This window comes from Trachurus trachurus (genome assembly GCF_905171665.1).
Source record: "Trachurus trachurus genome assembly, chromosome: 18".
NCBI lineage: Eukaryota > Metazoa > Chordata > Actinopteri > Carangiformes > Carangidae > Trachurus > Trachurus trachurus.
In genome coordinates, this window is record NC_139909.1 from 9,036,940 (window position 1) to 9,060,592 (window position 23,653).

At 41.7% G+C, this 23,653-nt stretch overlaps 4 protein-coding genes across 4 annotated transcripts in view; 1 reads left to right on the top strand and 3 right to left on the bottom strand.

The window, feature by feature from the left end:
* Positions 1-2,246: 2,246 nt before the first annotated feature.
* Positions 2,247-5,831, bottom strand: LOC311001853 (tripartite motif-containing protein 16-like; the record flags this gene model as incomplete). Its single annotated transcript, XM_083993032.1, has 2 exons — positions 2,247-2,344; positions 4,310-5,831. 2 exons carry the CDS (start codon positions 5,829-5,831, stop codon positions 2,247-2,249), a joined length of 1,620 nt encoding a protein of 539 aa, XP_083849158.1.
* Positions 5,832-7,933: 2,102 nt separating this feature from the next.
* Positions 7,934-9,616, bottom strand: LOC311001854 (tripartite motif-containing protein 16-like; the record flags this gene model as incomplete). The annotated part of the gene is made up of 1 exon (XM_083993033.1): positions 7,934-9,616. One exon carries the CDS (start codon positions 9,614-9,616, stop codon positions 7,934-7,936), a length of 1,683 nt encoding a protein of 560 aa, XP_083849159.1.
* A 2,013-nt stretch (positions 9,617-11,629) lies between these two features.
* On the bottom strand, positions 11,630-13,300 carry LOC311001855 (tripartite motif-containing protein 16-like; the record flags this gene model as incomplete). Its single annotated transcript, XM_083993034.1, has 1 exon — positions 11,630-13,300. The coding sequence occupies one exon, from the start codon at positions 13,298-13,300 to the stop codon at positions 11,630-11,632; it is 1,671 nt and encodes a 556-aa protein (XP_083849160.1).
* Positions 13,301-20,858: 7,558 nt separating this feature from the next.
* The window catches only part of ovol1a (ovo-like zinc finger 1a), a gene marked incomplete at both ends in the record, with an annotated part of 10,148 nt that continues 7,353 nt past the window's right edge, over positions 20,859-23,653 (top strand). Inside the window, one exon of the mRNA XM_083993035.1 lies at positions 20,859-20,958. Within this exon, the coding sequence (XP_083849161.1) occupies positions 20,859-20,958 (100 nt within the window). The remainder of the gene's footprint in view (positions 20,959-23,653) is intronic.

Here is a 23,653-nt window from a genome sequence, read left to right on the forward strand (position 1 = left end):
AGAGTTCTTCTTCTTTATGTCTGCAAGAAAAGCTTTCGACTGACTCCTGGTCGAACTGAACCTTTTGTGAGCCACATCTCAGAAACAGTGAACTCAAATAGTTTCACTCTGAGATAAATACTGCCCTCTGATGCAAATGATAACACATTTCCTTTGACTGATGAGCACTGACTGGAACAACCTGCGTATGAGCACCTGATCACAGCAAGAATGTACGGGTGTGTACTGTTGGGTATGTGACTGTCTATAAGGACATTTCATTGAGTTTCACCGTTCATTTCCTAAACTCTTCCCTCTCAGAACAAGTAGGTAAATCCTTGATGATGTGAGAGGGAAATTGTTGGGGTGAGTTTGAATCCACCATCCTTTAGGTTCATGTTTGAAAGCATTACCTGAATGCACCTCAGAGACATGTTTGGCCTTGGCCTTCCAATCTCCACCCACCTTTTTTTGTATCATTGTTTGCTTTTCTAGGCCTCACCCCACATGCTATATTATGTATTAGGTAGACAATGTTTGAAGCTGTCTATGGTACACAGTGGTATGATCGCAGACATCACAGTTGGCGTCGCATTGCCTTGCAACCTCAGAGAGCAGTTTTATTGTAGTGCTAAGAAACAATCGTCCCTGGGTGGGCTCGAACCACCAACCTTTCGGTTAACAGCCGAACGTGCTAGCCCATTGCGCCACAGAGACCTGTTTAAAGAAAGGGGGCGTGGCCTCAAACTTCGATCCACTCCCCTGCTGTGTTTGTGATTTCTACTGTTGTTGTTTTTTTCCCCTCTGGACCTCATACAACAATAATAGTGTTTCTATTTGTTGACTAATTTAATTGTAAATATATGGAATAGCTGACAAACACATGAATTTATGGACTTATATTTGCATTTTGGGGTTTGACAATGTCTCTAAGGTTTTACATTTGTTGACTTGGGATTCACCACTCAGTAACTTTTTTTTCTTCCAGTTTTGTGAACTCTTATATTGTATTGTATGTGTCTTTGTATTCTCTCTTTTAATGTTTTAATGGACCTGAGTCCGGAATAAAGACTATCTGTATCTAAAACGGGCTTGAACCACCAACCTTTCGGTTAACAGCCGAACCAATTGCGTCACAGAGACTTTGTTACTTGGTTTTGGCGCTAGCCTTGGTCTCGAATCACCACCCACTTTTTTTTCTTTTTTTTCTATGCTTCAGCCTTGTTTTTACAGGTTCCTGTCTGTCCTCAAAAACCAAAAACTTTCTGAGTGGTATATTACATTAGGTATAAAACTCAAGTTTCTGATAACATATGTTACTTCTTGTCGTCTGTCTTGTCAAAGTTCAACCTTTGACCTTTCTGTCATTGTGGGCATAACTGTTGACAATGTAGTTCTGCAGAATATTGCCTTACAATGTCAAGTGAACAGGTTTTACATCATGTTTCATCATTAAACTAAGAGTGAACCGTCCCTGGGTGGGCTCGAACCACCAACCTTTCAGTTAACAGCCGATTACGCCACAGAGACACGTGTGGCACAAAGGGGCGTGGCCTGAAACAATTGTATAATTTTCTATGACTATTTTTTTAAACCACACCTTTTCTTCTTGTTTTCTTCACTATTAAAGTCTCAGCTCGTATGTATCAGTCAGCCACACACCTTAATTCACATATTTTATTATTACATGAGCTTTTCTTGGCATAAACAACTCTCCCCCAACACACACACACGCCAACACACTCAGGTATGCCACTTGACCAGTGCTCCCGCATATTACCGAGAAGACAAAGCCTATAAAGTATGCAAAGTAGCCGACAATTATGACATGACGCTGACAAAGAGAGACACAACTGAGGAGAATCGAAAGTCAAAAAACAGGATTAGCCGCAGTAAGTCAGAAAATATGTGTCCACTCCTTTTTCTCACCAAATGACATTTTTAAAGCCAGGAACACACCGGCCCGACAGTCGGGCGTCGGGTCTCGTCGGACAGTGTCGGGTCCTCGTCTGTTTGGTGCATTCAAATGGCACACAAAATAAAAAGAGAAGTAAAGCAATATATTAAGCGGCAATATTTAAGCATCAAAGATGTTCAATCAAACCCACATAGTGTGAAACAACGTTCGAAACACACACAGCCAGTGTCACAACTAAGCATATAAAGTCTGCTAGCTTAATGCTAGCGTATAATGTAAAACACCATAGATGGGCTAACAGAAATCCCCAGTCTGTGGAAGCCGCGACCGGGGACCAGGGCAGCGGCTGTCACAGCGGCAGCAGCTGCTCTACTGACCTGATCCACCGGGGCAGAGCTCCGTCCTCATCCCGGGGGATCCCGCACACTTTTAGAGGTTTACCGTTGGCTGGTTAAATTGTTTTTAAGAGATTAATGTTGGTCTGATGAAATTTAACAACAGTGGCAGTGGCATTAGTTTGTTTGAATGAAAAGTGAGCAGGGCTGCTGCCTCTGGGCTACGTACTGAAATCACAACATTTACGTAAATAAATAAATGTTTTACAATGAACCGATCAGTCTAATAAATTATATTTTGTTAAATCAACATGTTTACTGTACATGGCAAAGATTATTAGCCTACCACTTTATGACTTAGAATTGGTCTGTATTTCTATGGGAGTCCTCGCCACTCAATCGCTCTGGTCGGCAGTAGTCGGGGCGGTGTGTTTCACTGTTTACCTTCTCCCGACTGTGGCCGACAAGAGGCGACAGACTCGTCAACCAATGGCCGTCGACGTCGGGTCGCATCGGGGCGCGTTGGGGCGGTGTGTTCCTGGCTTAAAAGCACCAGGGGAGTGGTTGATATCTTCAAAAAGCCAAACATTTTTGTTCTGACATGTTTTATTTAGAGCTAAAGGTTTTACACTTTGACTCAGCTGGAGTTTAAACCTTTTAAAAACAAATTAGAAAACAATGGTAGCTCCCAGGAAGCACAGAAACCGGTTTTACTGTAATGTTGAAGGTGTTGGGAGACGGCAGCATCTTCAGAAATATTTCCAATCAGGGCAACAAGCAACAGGCAGGAAGTCAGACTGTTACAGTGATGGGTAAACAGTGCACACTTCGAAACACATTAAATCAATAAAGAGTTGGGGGGGGGGGGGGGGGGGGTTGTAATTGAAGCATCTTTACATCAATTCTAAAATGTTCAGAAGTTTCTTGATGTTGTTTCTGCCATTAAGTGTTATTTCTGATGTCACCAAAGTCACGTCTGAAAAAATGTTCAATTTGCACTAAGAGCCAATCAGATCACTCAATCAAGGTGATTTAAATAGAGGTTCAGATGTTTGTGTTTAATAGCTTTCATTTCTCTCTGCCTTGGTTTCTGCTTTGAAGTGAATTATATTTGAAGATTTGTGCCATCTACTGGCCGACTTCTGGTATTTCATTTGTATTGACTGGGTAGAGCCAAAAAGAGCTTTGTGAGTTACAGGTTGATACTCTGCTGAGTAAAGGCTCTGATGCAGATAAAGGATATGTAAGAAATGTCCTTACTTTTGGGTAACCTACAAATTCATATTTGTCCAGTAGTGAAAGTTGCATTTTAAATTTCAGATGCAGGTTTTGGTCCTTTGGGGTAAAACTCACAACAGAAAGCCCCAAACACCTCATCCTCTGTGTCTATCTTCATATCTATCTCCTCTTCCGCATCATCATTTCTACTGTCAAACATACACTACCTGATCAGTGCTGCATTCATGCAATGGACACAAGAAATAACTCATATTTTGAGACTTAATCACCTTTATTCATTCTTTCTTGAAACACTAACAGATTAGTCACAGCACATCACATATATTAAGTATTCACAGATAATTAAAGTAAAGTAAGAAATTATTTTGTATTGATCAGAGTATTGATTACATGTTACAACACTACGAATATGACAAAAAATTAAATCTGATCAACTATTCAGCTGTGTGAAAATTGTGATGACTGATGCCTTATAAAGAAGAAATAAATAAATAAAAACATTACAACATTATGTAGCAGGTCACATTTTATATCCTGAATGCTCATCTTTTATGTCATATGATAGCTACATGTACACACAAGGTCACTGACCTACAACCTGAAACCACATCACAGGAAAATCACATGAGGATATTTAAGTCCTGCCCACATTGACATTTGGTCTCTGTGAAGTACTTTCTAGTACCCCATATCTATTCTAGCTGAATCATCTCTGCAGAGGTACTGTAAAATAAACTCTTCCAAATCCAAAGTCCACCATAGAGGGGCTCGGTGAACGTGGTCTGGACTCTGTGGAGTAGAGTCATGGAGTCAGAAACACTGTAGAAAGACAAGATACCTGCCCTGGTGTCAAGATACACCCCCACTCTGGAGGACAGAGGACCTGAGATGCGAGTTTTAACGCTGTTATGTCTGAACTCATAACCCTGTCCGTAGCAATCTAACGCCCACGACTGCCTATTGTCTCCAAACCCTCTCTTATCTATCCCAATATTCTTGTATGCCACTGCTACTGAAACTCCTCCTCCGCTCCACTGCACCTCCCAGTAACAACGTCCAGTCAGACTGTCTCTACTCAGAAACTGCCTCTCTGTGATTGACCTATCAGCAAAGATCATTGCAGGTATTGATACCCTTGATACTTCTATTTTCTTATCAAACATATACAGCTGAAAGTGGGCTGCGGCTGGAACCAGTGCCATTCGATATGAATATTTCAGAAACTCATCCCTGGTCTTGGGCTCTGCTTTAGGCAGCAAAACATCCACTGATTTCACCATCAGCGTCATCTTCCACCAGTCCTCACCAAGGATGCTCCGCTGTATTTCATCTCTGGCCTTTGACAAAGCTGCTTTCACGTCCTCAAAGTAGCTCAGAGGACAGATTTTGATATTTAGTGAGGCTGTATCACCTCTGATCTGTGGCTTCAATGGGTAACTGAGTAGAAATTTTGTGTGGTCCTCTGTGCGACAGAGCTCCTTCAGTTCGGCCTCGTTCCTCCTCAGCTCAGTGATCTCCTGCTCCAGCTTCTTCGTAAGATCTTTGACTCGAGTCACTTCAGTTCTCTGCTCAGACCTGATCTGCTGCCTCACTTTGGAAATTTCTTCCGTGATGACACGGATCAGCTCATTGAGGATCTTGTCACAGTCCTCCACAGTTTTATCTGCAGACTGCTTGATAGCCTCCACCTCCTGTTGAAGGACCTTCACTTCCTCCTCTCTGGTCTGGATTCTCTGCTGGATTTGTTTGAGTCTTGCATCAAGCTTTTTCTGCCTCCCAGTCCTCTTTTCCTCAGCTGAAACAGTTTTATGGCCTTTGTGTTTGTCCATGGAACAGAGATAACAGATACACTGCTGATCAGTGCAGCAGAACATCCTCATAACCTCGTTGTGATCACAGCAGATGCTCTCTTTCAGTTTCTTGGAAGGAACAACCAATTTGTGATTTTTAAATGCGGCAGATTTATAGTGAGGCTGGAGATGTTTCTCACAGTAAGACACCAGACAAACCAGACAGGACTTGACGGCCTTCAGCTTCCTCCCAGTGCAGACGTCACAGGCCACATCTCCAGGTTTGGCATAGCAGCGATCAGGAAGAGCAGCTTGGAGTCCAGTCTTCTTCAGCTCCTCCACTAAATCTGCTAACATGTTGTTTTTCACTAGTTCAGGTCTCGGCATGAAAGTCTTTCTACACTGAGGACAGCTGTGGATCCCTCTCTGATCTTCTTTACTAAAGTGGCTTTTAATGCATCTCATGCAGTAGTTATGTCCACAGGGAATCGTCACCGGGTCCTTCAGTAGATCCAGACAGATCGGACAACAATATTTTACCCGGTCGCCCTGATTTCCTTGTTGCGCCATCTCACCTCAATGAACCAATGAGAGTCAAACAGCTTCACTTCCAAACAGTCCAGTGATCCAAACCAAAAGACAGAATTCTTCTTATTTTGTGGGCAACAAACATAGAAGCGGTTGATCAGGTAGACAGAACTACATCAGTCATTTTCAATGATAATGAACCTTTCACCATTGAGCTGATACCTTCTCTGCCCCGTCTCACAGTGGAGTCACTATCAAATAAATGCTGCTTTATTGTGCACCTGAAAACAAAGTTCACTTCCTGATGAATTTACAATTACTGACTGGCATCACATGAGGCGGCATCACATGAGGCGGGGGGCCTTTTTTGGTCATCCAAAGACAGGAAGGGTTTTTATTGAGGCTGTACGTGTGACACCTGTTTACAGAAAGTTCAACCTAACACATCTAATTCACAAAACTAACCCTGAACTATTCAAATATGAATAATGCCATTTTAGGTTGCTGTGTTGATGAAGTCCTCTCACATTTCCTACTGTTAGAAGCAGCTGTATCACATGACTTGGTTCAAGTTATGTTTGTTTACCTCTCCACTGCAGTAAGAAACCATAAACTGTTGCTTGCTTGCTGCAGTTTATGTCCATGTCTGTTTAGACTGTGATTTACCATACTAATCATAATGAAACTGAATGTTGTATATGAGTAGCACACAAACATTTACAGTATCAAAGTAAAAATTTGAAGATCTTTCGATTTTAAACTACCCAATACTTCTATGTGATTTTGACCTAATCGGATGTCTGTTTGCTGATGTAGTTTTGTCCTGTGAATCTCCCTACAGACGCCAATAAAAATGATTAACTTTGTGTGTTTCTCAAATCTGATACAAGGTGACCTTCAGCTGTGCTTGCCTAATAGTGAAAGAAAATATCACTGTATCCTACTACTGCTTTAGAGGTATTTTAAAGAGGTTTGTATGCTTGTGTTCAACAACTGTCATCTTTCTGTGTCTTGGTTCCTGCTTTGAAGTAAATTTTATTTGGAACATGGTGCCATCTAGTGGCCAAATCCTGGTATTTCATTTATATTGACTGGGTAGATTAAAACAGGGCCTTGAGTTACAGGTTAACACTCTGCTGGATAAATAAGTCATTTTCTTACAGTTGGGTGACCTATAAATTCATATTAATAGAGCATGGCTGAGAGGACATGAGTTTAAGTTATATTTTAACATTTTCATATAGGATTTAGTCCTTTTGGGATAACATTCACAACAGAAAGCCCAAACATCTCATCCTCTGCCTGTGACATTTATTATGTTCTTTACAGTACCTGTTCCTTCATATTCATTTACTCTTGTGCATTTTCATTTGCTCTTAATCACAGAACATATTTGTTTTAATCACGTTATGATTGATTGTAAAACGTCCCCCAACCCTTAAGTTAACAGCCGAACAAGCTAACGGATTGTGCCACAGAGACATGATTAGCCTTGATGGGTGTGGCCCTAAGATTCACGCCCCTGTATGGATGTGGCTTCAAGTTCAGTCCGCAGGTATGCTACCTGACCAGAGCTGCATTCATGCAATGGACACAAGAAATACAGTACCTCATATTTTCAATACTTAATCAACTTTACTCATTCTTTCTTGAAACACCAACAGTTTAGTCACAGCATATCACATATAGTGAATCACATATAGTAAGTAAAAGTACGTAATTTCAGATAATTAACTAATAATTTTGTTTGAGTATTGATTACATGTTACTACACAGTTTATATGACAATAAAAGTTAAATCTGATAAACTACTCAGCTGTTAAGAAATTGCGATCATTAATGCTTCATACAACGTGATACAGTATTATGTGAACTACACAGCAAGTTACATTTTAAGTAAATAAATGTTTATTTAAAATATGATGGGATATAAATTACACAAGAAGAAGCAGGTCACCTAACTACACAAGTATGAGTGTCTGGACCCCCAGAAGAATAGTCCTCACCAAGGTTTAGAGGACTAAGGCGATCTATAATAAAACTATACTAAACTACAACCTGAAACCACACAATGATATCAGAGAACTGCCCACACAGTTTGATTGACATTTCATCTCTGAGAAGTATTTTTTAATATCTCCTCTCTACTCTAACTCAATAATCTGAGCAGTGGTAGTACCCAATAAACTCTTCCAAATCCAAAGTCCAGCATAGAGGGGCTCGGTGAACGTGGTCTGGACTCTGTGGAGTAGAGTCATGGAGTCAGAGGCGCTGAAGAAGGACAAGATACCTGCCCTGGCGTCAAGGTAAACCCCCACTCTGGAGGACAGAGGACCTGAGACACGTGTTTTGACACTGTCATGTCTGAACTCATATCTCTGTTCGTAGCAATCTAAGGCCCAGGACTTGCTATTGTTTCCAAATCCACTCTTATCCATCTCAGGAATATTCTTGTATGCCACTGCGACTGAAACTCCTTTACCGCTCCACTCCACCTCCCAGTAACAACGTGCCGTCAGACTGTCTCTACTCAAAACCTGTTTTGTCAGTTTGAATCTTTCCTTTCTATGAAAGTGAAATGACTGCGCAGAACCCTCTGATACGTTTCTTTTCTTATCACATAGAAAGAGCTGATTGTGGGCTGTGGTTTGATCCAGTGTCATTTGATATGAATATTTTAAAAACTCATCTCTGGTCTTGGGCTCTGCTTTAGGCAGCAAAACATCCACTGCTCTCACCATCAGTGACATTTTCCACCATTCCTCACCAAGGATGCTCTGCTGTATTTCCTCTCTGGTCTTTGACAAAGCTGCTTTCACGTCCTCAAAGTAGCTCAGAGGACGGATTTTGATGTTTGATGAGTCTGGTGGTAAGTCGTCACTGACCTTTGACTTCAATGGATAACTGAGTAGAAATTCTGTGTGGTCCTCTGTGCGACAGAGCTCCTTCAGCTCGGCCTCGTTCCTCCTCAGCTCAGTGATCTCCTGCTCCAGCTTCATCTTAAGATCTTTGGCTCGTGTCACTTCAGTTTTCTGTTCAGACCTGATCTGCTGCTTCAGCTCCAAGCTTCTCTCCTTGATGAGACGGATCAGCTCATTGATGATCTTGTCATTGTCCTCCACAGTCTTATCTGCAGCCTGTTTGATGGCCTCCATCTCCTGTTGAAGGACCTTCACTTCCTCCTCTCTGGTCTGGATTCTCTGCTGGATTTCTTGCAGACTTGCATCAAGTTCTTTCTGCTTCTCAGTCCTCTCCTCTTTAGCTGAAACAGTCCTGTGGAATTTGTGTTTGTCCATGGAACAGAGATAACAGATACACTGCTGATCAGTGCAGCAGAACATCTTCATCACCTCGTTGTGATCACAGCAGATGTTCTGTTTCAGTTTCTTTGAAGGAAAAACCAACTTGTGATTTTCAAAAGCGGCAGATTTATAGTGAGGCTGGAGGTGATTCTCACAGTAAGACACCAGACAAACCAGACAGGACTTGACGGCCTTCAGCTTCCTCCCAGTGCAGACGTCACAGGCCACATCTCCAGGTTCAGCGTAGCAGTGATCAGCAGGAGCAGCTTGAAGTCCAGTCTTCTTCAGCTCCTCCACTAAATCTGCTAGCATGGTGTTTTTCACCAGTAGAGGCCTGGGTATGAAAATCTTTCTACACAGAGGACAGCTGTGGAATGATTTCTGATCTTCTTCATCAAAGTGGCTTTTAATGCAGCCCTTGCAGTAGTTGTGTCCACAGGGAATCGTCACCGGGTCCTTCAGTAGATCCAGACAGACTGAACAGCAAAATTTTTCCCGGTCATTGAGATTTTCTTGTTGCGCCATTTCACCTCAATGAAAAAATGTAAGTCAAACAACTTCACCTCCTGATAAAGACAGTCCTAAAGGAAAACCAAAGAAAATCCAAAGAAAAACTATTCTCTCTCTTTATGAAGGCAACGAAAAGTAGTTGATCAGGTAGACAGAACTATTAGTACCAGTAATTTTCAGTGGCAATAAACCTTGCCCAGTCGAGCTGAAAAACCTTCTGTCCTCGTCTCACAGTGGAGTCACTATCAGATAAACACTTCTCACTGATGCAACTTAAAAATACAGTTCACTTCCTGATTGTGGACTTGGTGATTAGCATCACCCAGGGCGGGTGACCTGTTTTGGTCACCTACGGAGAGGCAGGATTTTTTATCGAGGCTGTATGTGTTCATAACACAGCAACCAAAAACACATTTTCTTCACAAAACCAATCCTAACCCTGCAAATGTGAATAATGCCATGCCATTATAGGTTGCAGTTCTGATGCAGTCCTCTCACATTTGCCACTGTTATAAACAGCTGAATCACATGACCTGGTGCAAGTTATGCGTGTTAATCTTCCGACTGCAGATAGAAAACAGGAATTACTGCATTGTTGCAATGTGGATTACCATACTAATCTCAATTAACACTACTGTATGTAGGCATACTGAAATGAATGTTCTATGTATACGAGTAGCACACAAATACTTATTTACTCAAGTACCAACTGTACCCAGGTAAAAATTTGAGTATCTTTACTTGAGGGTTTCCATTTTTTTAAGCTACTTCGAAGGAGGCTATGGCCTGTCAATCATTTATTATTATATGTCAGGAAATGTCATGTCATGTAAAATTATTTAAATGTTTAAACAAGTTCTACACCGTCGCTCAGTTAATGGTACCGTAGGTCGGCGCATCGCTAGTGCTCATTTGAAAATCACAAGGAAAAATGTTTCTGTGTACTCACTGTTTCCATGGAAACGCAGAAAGTTGCGGCACCAACCATCAGTTCAAACCCTAGTCTGAGCCGTTAGCTGGTCCTAGTGCAAAAACACTGATTTCCATGGCAACAGCTCAGTGGCCCTGTCCGAAGCACACTATCAACAGAAATTCATAAACTCTAATAAACCCCGCTACCTGTTAACCATAAATGTTCATGTTGTTCAATTTTTAGGATTCATACTCAGAAGCTTGGTAGAGAAACGTTGTTTGTGTATTTTTCCATCGAGCTATAAAGTGGCAGAGTATCTTTGGCAGCAGCTAGTCGGCTAACAACAGCTCGTGCTAATTTAGCGAGTTGAGAAAAAAATATTGCATACGTCTCGCTAGACCGTTTTACAGGGTACACAAAAAAACCCCGGTCGTTAGCTTCAGACGTAAAAATAGTGTTTGACATCTCTGGATTTTTCACCCTTTGCCTTCAGTTTTCAAACGGCGTTTAGTCCCGCCTCTCCAGGAATCCGGTTGGTTACAATGTTCACCTGGTTAGCCAATACACAAACAGGAAACGAAAACGAGATGTTCAAATTCTACTTAAAACAGAGGAATTTTCTAGGTTATACTGAAATTATCCATTCATGCAAAGCAAATGTATTTTCACAGATGATAAATTAAAGTCATACAAAACTTGCCATAAATCAATAGATTAAAAATAGATTAAAGAAACAATATGTAAATGAAAAACAGGAGGGTGCCATACACTTGATGAAGTTTATTAATTCTTTTTTAATTACAATTGAGTAAACTAACAAAATATTTTGTATTGATCAGGGTATTATTTACTTATTACACCACAGTAAAAAATATGACAATAAAAAAATAAATCATTAATGTTTCATACAGTGGAAAAGAAAAATAATAAAACATTACAATGACACAATACATGTAAGCTAGTATATGAACTAAACAGCCAGTTAAATTTTTGTGGATATGTAATTATTATCGTATAAAATTCACACATGATAAGGTCAGCTACAACCTGAAACCAGGAAATCACTCCACAAGTCCTGTGTGTATCTCTGAGAGGTACGTTTTATTTTCTCCTGTCTACTCTAACTCAATCATCTTGGCAGTGGCATCATTCCAAAAAGTCCACCAAATCCAAAGTCCAGCATAGAGGGGCTCGGTGAACGTGGTCTGGACTCTGTGGAGTAGAGTCATGGTGTCAGAGACACTGTAGAAGGACAAGATACCTGCCCTGGTGTCAAGATAAACCCCCACTCTGGAGGACAGAGGACCTGGGGTGTGAGTTGTAAAACTGTCATGTCTGAATTCATAACTCAATTTTGAACAATCTAAGGCCCAGGACTTGCTATTGTTTCCAAATCCACTATGATCCATCTCAGGAATATTCTTGTATGCCACTGCTACTGAAACTCCTCTTCCGCTCCACTCCACCTCCCAGTAGCAACGTCCGGTCAGACTCTCTCTACTCAGGACCTGTTTTGTGTGAATGAATCTGTCTACACTGGGAACATAAAGTGGTTGTGAAAGTCTCTCTGATACTTTTCTGTCCTTATCATACAGAAACAGCTGATTGTGAACTGTGGCTGGATCCAGTGTCATTTGATATGAATACTTTAAAAACTCATCCCTGGTCTTGGGCTCTGCTTTAGGCAGCAAAACGTCCACTGATCTCACCATCAGCGAGACTTTGCACCATTTCTCACCAAGGAAGCTCTGTAGTTCATCTCTGGTTTTTGACAAAGCTGCTTTTACGTCCTCAAAGTAGCTCAGAGGACGGACTTTGATGTTTGGTGAGTCTGGTATGTAGTCATGGACCTTTGACTTCGAACCGAGTAGAAATTCTGTGTGGTCCTCAGTGCGACAGAGCTCCTTCAGCTCGGCCTCGTTCCTCCTCAGCTCAGTGATCTCCTGCTCCAGCTTCTGCTTAAGATCCTTGGCTCGAGTCACTTCAGTTTTCTGCTCAGACCTGATCTGCTGCTTCAGCTCCAAGCTTCTCTCCTTGATGAGACGGATCAGCTCATTGATGATCTTGTCATTGTCCTCCACAGTCTTATCTGCAGCCTGTTTGATGGCCACCACCTCCTGTTGAAGGACCGTCACTTCCTCCTCTCTGGTCTGGATTCTCTGCTGGATTTGTTGCAGACTTACATCAAGCTCCTTCTGCTTCTCAGTCCTCTCTTCTTCAGCCGAAACTGTTGCATGACCTTTGTGTTTATTCATGGAACAGAGATAACAGATACACTGCTGATCGGTGCGGCAGAACATCTTCATCACCTCGTTGTGATCACAGCAGATGCTCTCTTTAAGTTTCTTGGAAGGAACAACCAGCTTGTGATTTTTAAATGCAGCAGATTCATAGTGAGGCTGGAGGTGTTTCTCACAGTAAGACACCAGACAAACCAGACAGGACTTGAGGGCCTTCAGTTTCCTCCCAGTACAAAAATCACAAGCCACATCTTCAGGTCCAGCGTAGCAGTGATCAGCAGGAGCAGCTTGGAGTCCAGTCTTCTTCAGCTCCTCCACTAAATCTGCTAACATGGTGTTTTTCACCAGTTGAGGTCTCGGCATGAAAGTCTTTCTACACTGAGGACAGCTGTAGATCCCTCTTTGATCTTCTTCATCAAAGTGGTTTTTAATGCATCTCATGCAGTAGTTGTGTCCACAGGGAATCGTCACCGGGTCCTTCAGTAGATCCAGACAGATCGGACAACAACATTTTTCCCGGTCGCTCTGATTTCCTTGTTGTGCCATCTCACCTCAATGAAGCAATGAGAGTCAAACAGCTTCACTTCCAGATAAAAACAGTCCTGAAGAAAAACCAGAACAGAGTTCTTCTTCTTCTTTATGTCTGCACGAAAAGCTTTCGACTGACTCCTGGTCGAACTGAACCTTTTGTGAGCCACATCTCAGAAACAGTGAACTCAAATAGTTTCACTCTGAGATAAATACTGCCCTCTGATGCAAATGAAAACGCACTTCCTTTGGCTGATAAGCACTGACTGGAACAACCTGTGTATGAGCACCTGATCACAGCAAGAATGTACGGGTGTGTACTGTTGGGTATGTGACTGTCTATAAGGACATTTCAGTGAGTTTCACTGTTAATTTCCTAAACTCTTCCCTCTCAGAAGTAGATGACAAATCCTTGATGAGGTGAGAGGGAAATTGTTGGGTTGAGTTTGAATCCACCATTCTTTAGGGTCAATGTTTGAAGGCGTTACCTGAATGCACCACAGAGACATGTTTGTCCTTATGAGTTTGGCCTTGGCCTTCCAATCTCCACCCACCTTTTTTTGTATCATTGTTTTTTTTTTCTAGGTCTCACCCCACATGCTATATTATGTATTAGGTAGACAATGTTTGGAGCTGTCTATGGTACACAGTGGTATGATCGCAGACATCACAGTTGGCATTGCATTACCTTGCAACCTCAGAGAGCAGTTTTATTGTAGTGCTAAGAAACAACCTCATGGAATTATGGACTTATATTTCTATTTCGGAGACATAGACGTTGACCTGGTTGACAATGTCTCTCTAAGGTTTTACATTTATTTACTAGGGATTCAACACTCTAACTATTTTTCCCGGTTTTGTGAACTCTTATACCTCTGTATCTAATACTCCCCTCCCCTGGGTGGGCTTGAACCACCAACCTTTTGGGTAACAGCCAAACAGATTGCTGTCTTACCTTTCTGTCATTGTGGACATACTAACTGTTGACAATGTTGTTTTGCTGAATATTGCCTTATAATGTCAAATGAACAGGTTTTACATCATGTTTCATCGTTAAACCAAGAGTGACCCGTCCCTGGGTGGGCTCGAACCACCAACCTTTCGGTTAACAGCCGAACGCGCTAGCCGATTGCGCCACAGAGACCTGTTTAAGCAAAAGGGGTGTGGCCTGAAAAAGAATTCCGCTCCCCTTCCGTGTTTGTGATGTCTATTGTTAGTTTTTCCCTCTGGACCCCATGCAATAATAATAATAATGTTTCTATTTGTTGACTAATTTAATTGTGAAAGTAAGGAATAGCTGAGAAACTCATGGAATTATGGACTTATATTTCTTTTTTGGAGACATAGACATTGTCCCTGGTTGACAGCGTCTCTCTTAACTTGGGATTCAACACTCAGTAACTTTTTTTTCCAGTTTTGTGAACTCTTATACCTCTGTATCTAATACTTCCCTGGGTGGGCTTGAACCACCAACCTTTCGGTTAACAGTTGAACCAATTGCGCCACAAAGCCTTTGTTGCTTTTGCCGTAGCCTTGGTCTCAAATCACCACCCACTTTTTTTCCCTATGCTTCAGCCTCGTTTTTACAGGTTCCTGTCTGTCCTCTAAAACCAAAAACTTTCTGAGTGGTATATTACATTAGGTATAAAACTCAAGTTCCTGATAACATATGTTACTTCGTCGTTTTATCTGGAGTTGTTTGACCTTTGACCTTTCTGTCATTGTGGGCATAACTGTTGACAATGTAGTTCTGCAGAATATTGCCTTACAATGTCAAGTGAACAGGTTTTACATCATGTTTCATCATTAAACTAAGAACGAATCGTCCCTGGGTGGGCTCGAACCACCAACCTTTCGGTTAACAGCCGCACGCGCTAGCCGGTTGCGCCACAGAGACAGATGTGGCACAAAGGGGCGTGGCCTGAAACAACTGTATGATTTTCTATGATTATTTTTTTTAAACCACACCTTTTCTTCTGGTTTTCTTTACTTTTAAAGTCTCAGCTTGTATATATCAGTCAGCCACACACCTTAATTCACATATTTTATTATCACATGAGCTTTTCTTGGCATAAACAACTCTCCCCCAACACACACACACGCCAACACACTCAGGTATGCCACCTGACCAGTGCTCCCGCATATTACCGAGAAGACAAAGCCTATAAAGTATGCAAAGTAGCCGACAATTATGACATGACGCTCACAAAGAGAGGCACAACTGAGGAGAATCGAAAGTCAAAAAACAGGATCAGCCGCAGTAGGTCAGAAAATATGTGTCCACTCCTTTTCTCACCAAATGACATTTAAAAGCACAGAGGGAGTGGTTGATATCTTTAAAATGCCAAACATTTTTGTTCTGACATGTTTTATATTTAGAGCTAAAGGTTTTACACTTCAAGTTTGACTCATCTGGAGTTTAAACCTTTAAAAAAAAAACAAATTAGAAAACAATGGTAGCTCCCAGGAAGCACACAAACCGGTTTTACTGTAATGTTGAAGATGTTGGGAGGCGGCAGCATCTTCAAATGTATTTCCAATCAGGGCAACAAGCAACAGGAAGTCAGACTGTTATAGTGATGGGTGAACAGTGCACACTTCAAAACACATTAAATCAATAAAGAGTTGTGTGTTTTTTTGTAATTGAAGCCTCTTTAAATCAATTCTAGAGTTTGTTGCTGTTGTTTCTGCCATTAAGTGTAATTTCTGATGTCACCACCGGTGGTCACTAAAGTCCCATCTAACAAAATGTTCAATTTGCACTCACGGGTTTTTGAATATTTGTTGAGATTTCCACTTGAAATGAATGAAAAACTTGTTCCTGAGTCGTTGTTACAGCTTCACAGCTTCACTCACTGAACTTTCTCCAAACATCCAGTCGAGAGAAAACCAGAAGTGACTCATCATCAGTTTGTTACGGTGCGTTCACAGGCAACAGGCTCAGGAGGAGATGTGAGTCTTTTACCCTCCCCCTGGGTTTTTGTCTCTCAGGCAACATGCAAGGTGCATAAAGGTGCTGTCACATCCTAAAATGACTTATTATATATAATAAACTCTAACAAAAAAACAATATTAATAGGCTGTCTGGACTTACATTAAACATAATTTTAAGGAGGATTTGAACATTATCAATACATTTTAGATACAATAAAGTGCAGGAAACATTGTAAACATGCTTGTTCTACCTAGTGCCACATTATCAGTCGACTGTCACAGGTGAAAGCGACCGAACCCACGAGTTAAATCAGCAAAATTTGAATACGGCCTCTATTTATTTTCTCATTAGGAAGCTATAAATAAATGACAAAGCCATGTCTGTCATTTTCACACCTCAGGCTTATCAGCTGATCAGTATGAATAATAAGAACAACAATAATGATGATAAATAAGTTTATTCATACAGCACCAAGTGCGTCACATGAAAAAACAAGAATGAGTGATGGAAAGATTAAAATGGAAAACATTACAACGAGATGGAATATAAAATAACAAGTGATCAAATGAGGGATAACATGGATAAAACATCAATAATCACAGAAAGCATTAAAAGAGGAGCAGATAAGTCGAGTTTTCTTTCTTTAGAAAAAGAAAAACTAGAGGAGGAAAAAATCAGTGTGTTGCTTTCAAGTGGAAACACAAACAGAGGAGAGACAAAGAAGTAACAGTCGTGTCGGAGGCGAGAGAATGAGACAGAGATGAGGTCGTCGATCAGGTCCGACTGGTCCGAGGTGAAGTCGACTCTCCTGTCGCTGCCACACGAGCTGCAGAGAAAAAACAACAACAAGGACAACGACAACAATGAGCGGCCAAAAACAACGAAACGAGTAGATTTGTTTAAATGTGAAGACGAAGACGAAGAGACGAAGGAGGGAAGAAAACGAAATGAAACACATGAAGGGAAAGAAACTGGTTGTTATATGTGTTATAAGGTTTCAGGTGTTTCAAAGAGGCCTTTTAGTGTGTGTGTGTGTGTGTGTGTGTGTGTGTGTGTGTGTGTGTGTGTGTGTGTGTGTGTGTGTGTGTGTGTGTGTGTGTGTGTGTGTGTTAATTACAAAGCTGGAGGGGGCCGTAAACACACAGCAGGGAGGTAAAGGTGGAGTTGAATGAGTCATTTACATGTCTACAGACAATGTACTGGTCTTGTTTTAGGTGTGATATTAAACAAATTAACTAAGTATCACTCTGGTATTGATTATCTATAATATCTCACTAGCAGTCTATCCAATATAAAATCAGATAAGCAGATCGAACAAGTATTGTCTTTGTTTTTAAATTTTCAATTTCATGTTAAACAAGAAAGAAAAACCACAAATTGTCACATTTTAGAGGCTGAACTGGAAAGTCAGTATATTTTCTATCAGTCAACTAATCAATCCGTTCAATTATTCACCTGTCAGCCGCATCAATGTGTCGGATATTTTACATCAAAACCCAGCAGTCCCGCCCTGTCGATCAGCTCTTATGCAAATCGGTTCAAGACTTTTTGTGAGTTATGTAAATAATCCTGCTGATAATCAAAGAAACAAACAAACACAACAACTGTCGGCTAACTAATAACTAACTGTCACGACTGCAGGTTTGATCTCAATTAACATAAAGTGGCACTGGCAGCAGAGACTTCAGCTCTTTGTATTTCCATTATTTCATTCAGCTTTTACTGAATTTTTTATATTATTTAGAAATCTGAAGATTTTTCTTTAAAGGGCCAGTACGTAAAATCGGGGGAAAACCGTGGCATCACCCACTCGCGCTCATCCCTCCCGTCAGCAAAGTGACGGTGGCCCCCGAGGACAAAAAAACTTGTGCTCCATTTGCAAACTTTCAGGTTTATAACTCACTATCTTCTTACTATTCTCTACCGACTAACTACTAAGTCCCTCTCTCTGCTATTTCCTACTCCTTCTTTCCTCCCGCCTTCTTTTTCGTTCGTTTATTTATGAACACAAAACTTGCAAAACATGCTCTCTGGCTGGCTGGATTTTCCACAACGGGTGCAAGATGGCGACGCTCTCTAAAGCAAGACCCTTAAAGGTGTACAGAAATGTCCGTTTGTCCTGTTTGTCGCGCCGAGTTGTCACGAGCTGCAACACGAGTTTACCCGAGTGAGGAAAACGAATTTGATTGGTCGTTATCGAGCGGGCGCGATATTCAAAGCTTGGGGCGACACCGAGCTCCGTGTGTGTGTGTTGTCTCAGACGTTTGAATGACGGATGATGGATCCAATATCAGTGGCTAGTGAATCGTGTACAGGCTGACGTATAATCCGTGCGCCTGCATTATCCAATGCGAAAAAAAAAATACACACTTTCATCCCAGATTTACTCAAAAATAGAATTTTGCACAAAGTTTGGCCTACAACGTCTGAAAGATGAGTTATCACATTAATTTTATGACCCAAAGTGGGCTCAAATTCAATTTTCTTTTCTGTACACCTTTAAAGCAGATATCAGTGGAATGTTTTTGTTAATATAAGTCCTAAATAGTCCTATTTTCCGTCAGCAATCACTTACATGAAGTATTTCAGCCTAAACACGAGTCTCTCCGTCACTCTGCTCTGCTGTAACCCGAGGAGAAAATTTTCCTTGTGGGATACAAGTGTTATCCAATGAGGAGAGAGAACGGCATGAAGGGCTGTGTGTGCAGCCAAGGGATGCGCGTGAATGTGGTGACGTAGCACGAGGACCAATTGATGCCTGACAAGGGCGGGGGCTGCTAACTCATGGTGCGTTCAAAGAAACTCGTACTTTGTGTTTTTCCTTCCTGTGAAGTCATACCAGTTCGATCTGGTACGAGTTCACGGGTCGGAAGTTACGAGTGGCCGTTATAGGGAACTTTCACAGACAACAGGATGGTAAAAACACGAGCTACGGGTTACCTGGAACGCTACCAAGTCGTAGTTGTGACTTGAAGCTGTAACTTACGGTTTCAAAAGCCTGCCTTGAACGCAGCATTAGCCGAAACGGCCGTGAAGCTGATATCTGCTTTAAGACTACGAAAACCAAACAGATTTTATTTTATAGCGATTATACACTTATACAAATATATTCATGGGTAGTAGACTCAGATTTTGCCAATAAACCTTGACAGTTATTACACACTGGAGCTTTAAAGCCCGACTGGAAGAATGAGTTGTCTCTGCTCCCTGGCTCCCCCTACAGGTGAGTAGGAGTGGGATTTCCTTTTCACAAAAAAGTCGTAAATACAACTGAACTGAACTGAACCGAACGAGTTTCTGTTGACAAGCTGAAGTCTACGTAACCAAGACAACACCAACTAGTCTAGAGACAAGATGATGATTTTTTAAAGTATATTCATTTAAAAACAAACAAACAAAAAAACCTGTTATTGAATCGTAAGATTTGATGATTCACAAAGACTCTTTGGTGCCACCAAACCAAGAAACCGACAGAAAAACAAGGTTTGGATGTATAAAAGAAAAGTCACGGGTGAGTTTTATCTTTTTATCCTCTGACATTTCATACATCTACAAACTTTTTTTTTTTTTTGTTAAAATCAAATCTGATTGGAACAAATAATGTCTTCTGGGCCTGAAGCGAAGGGTCAGGGGTCAGGTTGTAGAGTCGACTCGAGACCCTCAACATGAAAATGACCAGAAAAGAAGAACAACAACAAAAGGTCAAAGGTCAAACTCTTAGACAAGACTGCACAGCTTATTGGTTCATGCATCTCGCAGAGGAGGAAAGTGTGTTCAGACCAAGAGTAGAAGAGCAGCTTTACGTTACTGTATATTATATATTATCCTTTACCTCCTACACACACACACACACACACACACACACACACACACACACACACACACACACACACACACACACACACCTAGTCCCTATATTCTCTTCCTCCTCTTGTCTTTTCTCCACACCTTAAAGCGGAATGGAGAAGCGGTGGAGGCAGAGAGAGGTGGAGAGAGGCAGAGAGAGAGGGAGGAAGGAGGGGTAAACCGGTCGAGCAGGTATGAGGCCGAGCCCTGCAGCCTGTTGTCACCGTTATTTCTGACGCGCATGCGCGGTGGCGCCCGTTTCCTGCTTTTTTAAATGAGTACCTGGCTTGGCTGCGTTTCGACCCACCTCTGTCTGTCGAGTCGAGTCGGTGCGTGCGTGCGTGTGCGTGATCGGAGTATTTTTCTCTCTCACACTCACACTCACTCACTCACTCCCGTTATTCCAGCGCAGCGGCTCATTCTCGTCTCTCTTCTACCTGCGGCTCGTTCACCTGAGCGGACTCACCTGTCTTTCTGTTTCTCCGCGGAGCCAGCGACACTTTTCTCATTCTTTCTTCTCTCTTTTCTCTTCTTTCTTCCTCCGGAGGACCGACAGTCAGCGGGCTGAGGAGAGCCAGGAGGCGGGAGGAGAAACAGCGAACAGCGGCTTACGAAACCTGAGTGAAGGTGGAAGGTGTCGCTCCTTCTTCCTCCTTCGCACTGTTTTGTTTTTTCTTTCTGGAGTTTCCTGCTTTTTTTTTTTTTTTTTTTTTGTGACTCCGTGTTGGGGACTAGTCTCCCTCTTCTTGCCCCACCGGACCCCCCTTGCCCCCCCAGCCCCCAGCCAGCAGCAGCATGCCACGGGCCTTCTTGGTGAAAAAGGCGAACGTGTCGCCGGGGAAGCGGAACTGGAGCGAGCTCCCGGATCATGAACGAGGCGACGTCTACATCCCAGGTGAGTCCAGTCCACGCTGCTGCCGCTGGAGATAATGACTGAGCCACGTTTAGGTTGGTTTGTTTCTGGGGGTTTTTTGTTTTGTTTTGTTTGTTTTTATTTAAAAAAGTCAACAAAAAGTCGGTGGAGCCTCGCGGTGCGTATCTGGACGACTTTTACGCGCGGGTTTGTCCTCGGTGGATTTGATGTTTGGATCCAGTGGCGGGTGAAGAGGGGAGGAGGGGTCGGGTGGGGATTGTAACGGGGCCGCTGTGGGACACGGAATAACGGGAAACACAGAGAGGCCCAAGAGGAGGCCCCGTTACAAGTCACTCCCAGTTTATAGTTTTATATTCTGTATCTTTTTTTTTAACCCTCATTTATTTATTTTTTTATTATAAAAACAAGATTCAAATAAGAGAAAGCATTTTTTTTATTTAGTATTATAAAAGAATATAAACAAAACAGCAATTAACTCTTACATAAAACTCATAACAGGAGAATTAAAGTGCAGTTTATTGACACCGGAACTCGCTGAGGCCTATAAACTCTGCAGGGCCCGTTGCTTTTCACACCGACCTTCAACCCCTGATTACTGCCTCTCCCTCTCTTCCTCGTTCACTTAGGTGTGTATGTGTGTGAGAGTTTGTGTGTGTGTGTGTCTGTGTGGCCTTTATACAGCTTTATATAATCTTTCTGTCTCTATTGAACCACAGTGTCGGTGGTTGATGGAGACGGAGTTTTCCTGCGTATGTTACAGTTATAAAGACACTTTTTATTATCAGCTGTAATTTAAATCCTCTTCTTAAGGATCGATATATAATCTATAGATATCTATCTGTCTATCAGATCGTGGTGAATCTGGATTAATCGATCCCTGATTTGATGATAATAATGTGACGGCAGTTGAACAGTGTAACGTGTCCAGACCGAGGAGGAGCAGGCGCTGACATGTGGAAACTGTCAGAGCTGTTTGTCTGTCTGCGGCTGCTTTTACATTTCTATGACAGGTAGAAAGAGAGAGAGAGAGACCCCCTCCTCCTCCTCCCCCCTTTACTCCCCCTCCTCCTCCTCCTCTCTCTCTCTCCCCCCTCCCTCAGTGAGAACAATCCCCATTGTTGCCATCGGCAGAGGTTTTATTGTAGGACCACGTCGGTATCAGATAACAAGTAACGGACTACACCCTAAAACCTCTTTCTCTCGCTCCTTTTTTTCTCTCTCTCACCCTTCCCCCCTCTTCTCTCTTCCCTCTCTCTCCCTCATTCCTCTCCTCTTCTCATCACCGTTAACTTTTAATCATTGACTTTTACATCCTCTGTGCTGTTTGAAACCGGAACCAGTGGAAGAACTGAACCAAAGAACAAAAAAGACAAGAAAAATGTCTTTTTTAATAACTTTTTAGTGTTATTTATTACGCACAGATCCTTTTTTTTTAATTATAATAATTATTTTTTGTGGAGTTGAAACCGCTGGGTGTCTGTAACTGTGGCTCCTGTTCAGTAACTGAGATCAGAGTCGAAACTATTTTAATCGTCGGACTCTTTCTGTTCGTAACAAACACAACAACAGACGAGCGGTCGGTGCGTAATTACGCGGAGAGACTGTGACACTCCCTCTCCAAACCAAACCAACGGTCTCTGGTATGTGCCGTTACTTGATGTACCTGCCCGACCTGTGACGCGACGGCGCGCACACACACACACACACACACACACACACACACACACACACACACACACACACACAGAAGGACAGGTATGGTGATTACCCTCAGAAACAGGCGTGTTAAATACTTTAACGTGGCTCCAAATGTCATCAGTTAGGACACTTCTTTACACTTCTTTCTTTCTTTCTTTCTTTCTTTCTTTCTTTCTTTCTTTCTTTCTTTCTTTACTTTTTCATTCCTTCTTTCCTTCATTCTTTCTTTCTTTCCTTCCTTTTTCTTTCTTTCTTTCTTTCTTTCTTTCTTTTTTAATTCCTTCTATATTTCTTTCTTTCCTTCCTTCTTTCCTTTTCCATTGCTTCTTTCTTTCTTTCTTTCTTTCCCTTTTCCTTCCTTCTTTCATTATTTCTTTCTTTCTTTCTTCCTTTCCTTCCTTTTTCATTCTTTCTTTCTTTCTTTCATTCTTCCTTTCTTTCTTTTTCATTAATTCTTTCTTTCTTTCATGTTTTCTCTCTCTCACTCTTTCTGTCTCTCTTCACAGAAAACATCTATCTGTCTTTCATTCTTTCTTCCTTTCCTTCCTTCTTTCCTTTTTTATTCCTTCTTTCTTTCCTTCCTTCTTTCATGATTTCTTTCGTTCTTCCTTTCCTTCCCTTTTCATTCTTTCTTACATTCTTTCTTTCTCTCTCTAACTCTTTCTGTCTCTCTCCACAGAAAACATCCACCTATCTATCTATCTATCTTGACCGGTCCACTTAATTGCTAACACTTAGCTTAGCACAAACACTGGAAACAAAGGGAAACTGTTAGCCTGCTCCAACCTTAAACTCTCACATCTGGTTAGTTTGACACAAACTCCTCGTCATCGTCGTCGTATCACGGCAACATAAACATGATGATGATGTCATGATTGTTTCTTAGTGGATGATGATGATGATGCTAACACAAAGTTTAAAGCTTCATCATCATCATCATGACATTGTGACTCTGCTGCTGCTGCTGCTGCAGGTTAATGTTTATGGGATGGAAGGAAATGTAACGGACCTCACAGAC